Genomic DNA, 1,984 nt, shown 5'->3' on the forward strand with positions numbered 1-1,984 from the left:
TGTAGTGGCTGGTGGATTCAAATCGCTGACCTTGTGGTCAGCAGCCCAGTACGTAACCACTATGCCACCAGGGCTCCCTGGAGGCTCCCAGGGCTGGACAAGGCCAGGACGCAGAGCCCAGGAGGCATGTATCCCTGCTGGCCATTCGCATGGAGCCTGGGGGTACCTGTTTAGGGCTCAGGACCCTGAGAACTGCCAGGGAATAAATGTGTGCCGTTCAGCCACCAGGCTTGGGACCACGTGTCACAGTGGCCATCAATTAAGGAGAGGATCAAGGTACTAAGCTATGATTTATAGAGATGCAGATGTGTAAGCATTGCTTGTGTGTGTGTGGCAGATTCCTTGGAAGGAGGCTCAACACACCAGCCGCACTGGTGGTCAGGGGTGTGAGGACAGTGGCTGCTGGCTGGGGATGACTTTCTGACAGAATGTGCCCCTGGATGCCTTTGGCAATCTGGACCGCCTACTCAGGACAATGAATACGATTTGCATTTTAAAACATCTCCCTCCGTTAGCCGACTGGCAGAGTTTCAAGGTCCAGATGATGTAAGCAGTTACCCAAACCACAATGGGGGGCTCCTGGGACACCTGGGGGTACCCCAGGACTGTCTGTTCTGGCTACGTGGCCCCCACCAGCCCTAAAGGTGTCCGTCAGTGCCCACCCTGGGGAAGGACTCAGAGAGAGGGAGAGGCCATTCTCCCAGGTCATGTGCGACCCCACATTCCAATCCGATCCTCTTCTGGTCTGCTCCCACTCCTCCCCTCCCCCAAGACTCGCTGCCACATGGCAGGAAGGGCCAGGCCAATGTCACCTCATCCCGGAGCCCAGCGTGTCCTTCGGGTGCTAAAGCAAATACGACCAGCCTGTGGGCCCCTCCCTGTGTTACCCGCTGCTGCAACCCAGCTCGGAGCAGAGGCGCTGCGTGGCAGCAGCCCGGCCCTAAAAGTCATTTGCTTTAAGGAAGCCAGTGGTTGGCCATTTCAAAGCCACCAGCCTGCAGGAGCCCCGGCTGGCACAGAACTCTAAACCTGGCAACCACCCACACTCAAAACCAGATGTGCTGCCACCGAGTGATGCTGACTCTGGTGACCCTCCAGGACAGGGCAGAACTGCCCCGTGAGTTCCCAAGACTCTCTCTTCCCAGGGGTCGAAGCCTGGCCTTTCTCCCACCGTGAAGCAGGTGGTTTCACACTGCCGACTTTGCCGTTAGCTGCCCAACTCGTAGCCACGATGCCACGCGGCTCACTCCAGCTCTGTCTGAGTTACACAACGGTTCCTGCTTCTCAGGGGCCCTGCGCACCCAGGTCTCTGTGGGCTCCCAGCCTTCCCTGACCGTGCTGCGCATGACCTCTGGGCAGTAGCACCGGGAGTAAAGGTTGGTGCCAGTGTCCCTGTCCCTGGAAGCTCCTCCTCACCTTTGTCCGAGAGCCCCAGGGTCAGCCCCATCTCCCCCTTATCTCCCGGGGAAGACAGGGGTACAGGACACACCCAGGCATGGAGAGGTCCCCACCGACCTCGTCCACACCCACTGAGCGACAGGGGCGAGGCAGGGGCGGGTCTACTCATAGGGACTGTAGAGGATGGGTTTCTGAGACAGTCACTCTTTTTAAAAACAAGGAGAATAATTATTAAGTCTTAAAAGGGACAGCGACAGTGACATGTCAGCCGGATAAGGGAGGCGTCTGAGACTCAAACTCTGTACAGAGCCTCCTCTGTCCTCCCAGAGCGGTCAGTGGTTTTGAACTGCTGGACTTGCCACCAGGGCTCCTGTGGTGGTGGGTTGGTCTCTGCATACACCTTGTTCTCTCTCGGGTACCACGGAACCAGCTGCTTCAAGGTAGAGCAGCAGCGAGGCCCTCTGCTCCCTTAAAGAGACCCAGCTCCACCCCGGCCTGTCAGGCGGCCACCAGTCGGTGTCTCCTGGATGGCGGTGAGTTTGAGTTCTACTGGAAGCGAATTCTTCACCACAATCACTTTTCTTAC

At 57.8% G+C, this 1,984-nt stretch overlaps 1 protein-coding gene across 1 annotated transcript in view; it reads right to left on the reverse strand.

Moving 5' to 3' along the window:
* Positions 1–1,447, reverse strand: part of LOC101641530 (ectonucleotide pyrophosphatase/phosphodiesterase family member 7-like) — a 42,855-nt gene extending 41,408 nt beyond the window's left edge. The window contains exon 1 of the mRNA XM_045286050.1: positions 1,417–1,447. Coding sequence (XP_045141985.1) covers positions 1,417–1,447 — 31 coding nt within the window. The remainder of the gene's footprint in view (positions 1–1,416) is intronic.
* Positions 1,448–1,984: the final 537 nt, after the last annotated feature.

This window comes from Echinops telfairi, unplaced genomic scaffold, assembly GCF_000313985.2.
Source record: "Echinops telfairi isolate 266 unplaced genomic scaffold, ASM31398v2 ScPeMD7_5;HRSCAF=22, whole genome shotgun sequence".
Taxonomy (NCBI): domain Eukaryota; kingdom Metazoa; phylum Chordata; class Mammalia; order Afrosoricida; family Tenrecidae; genus Echinops; species Echinops telfairi.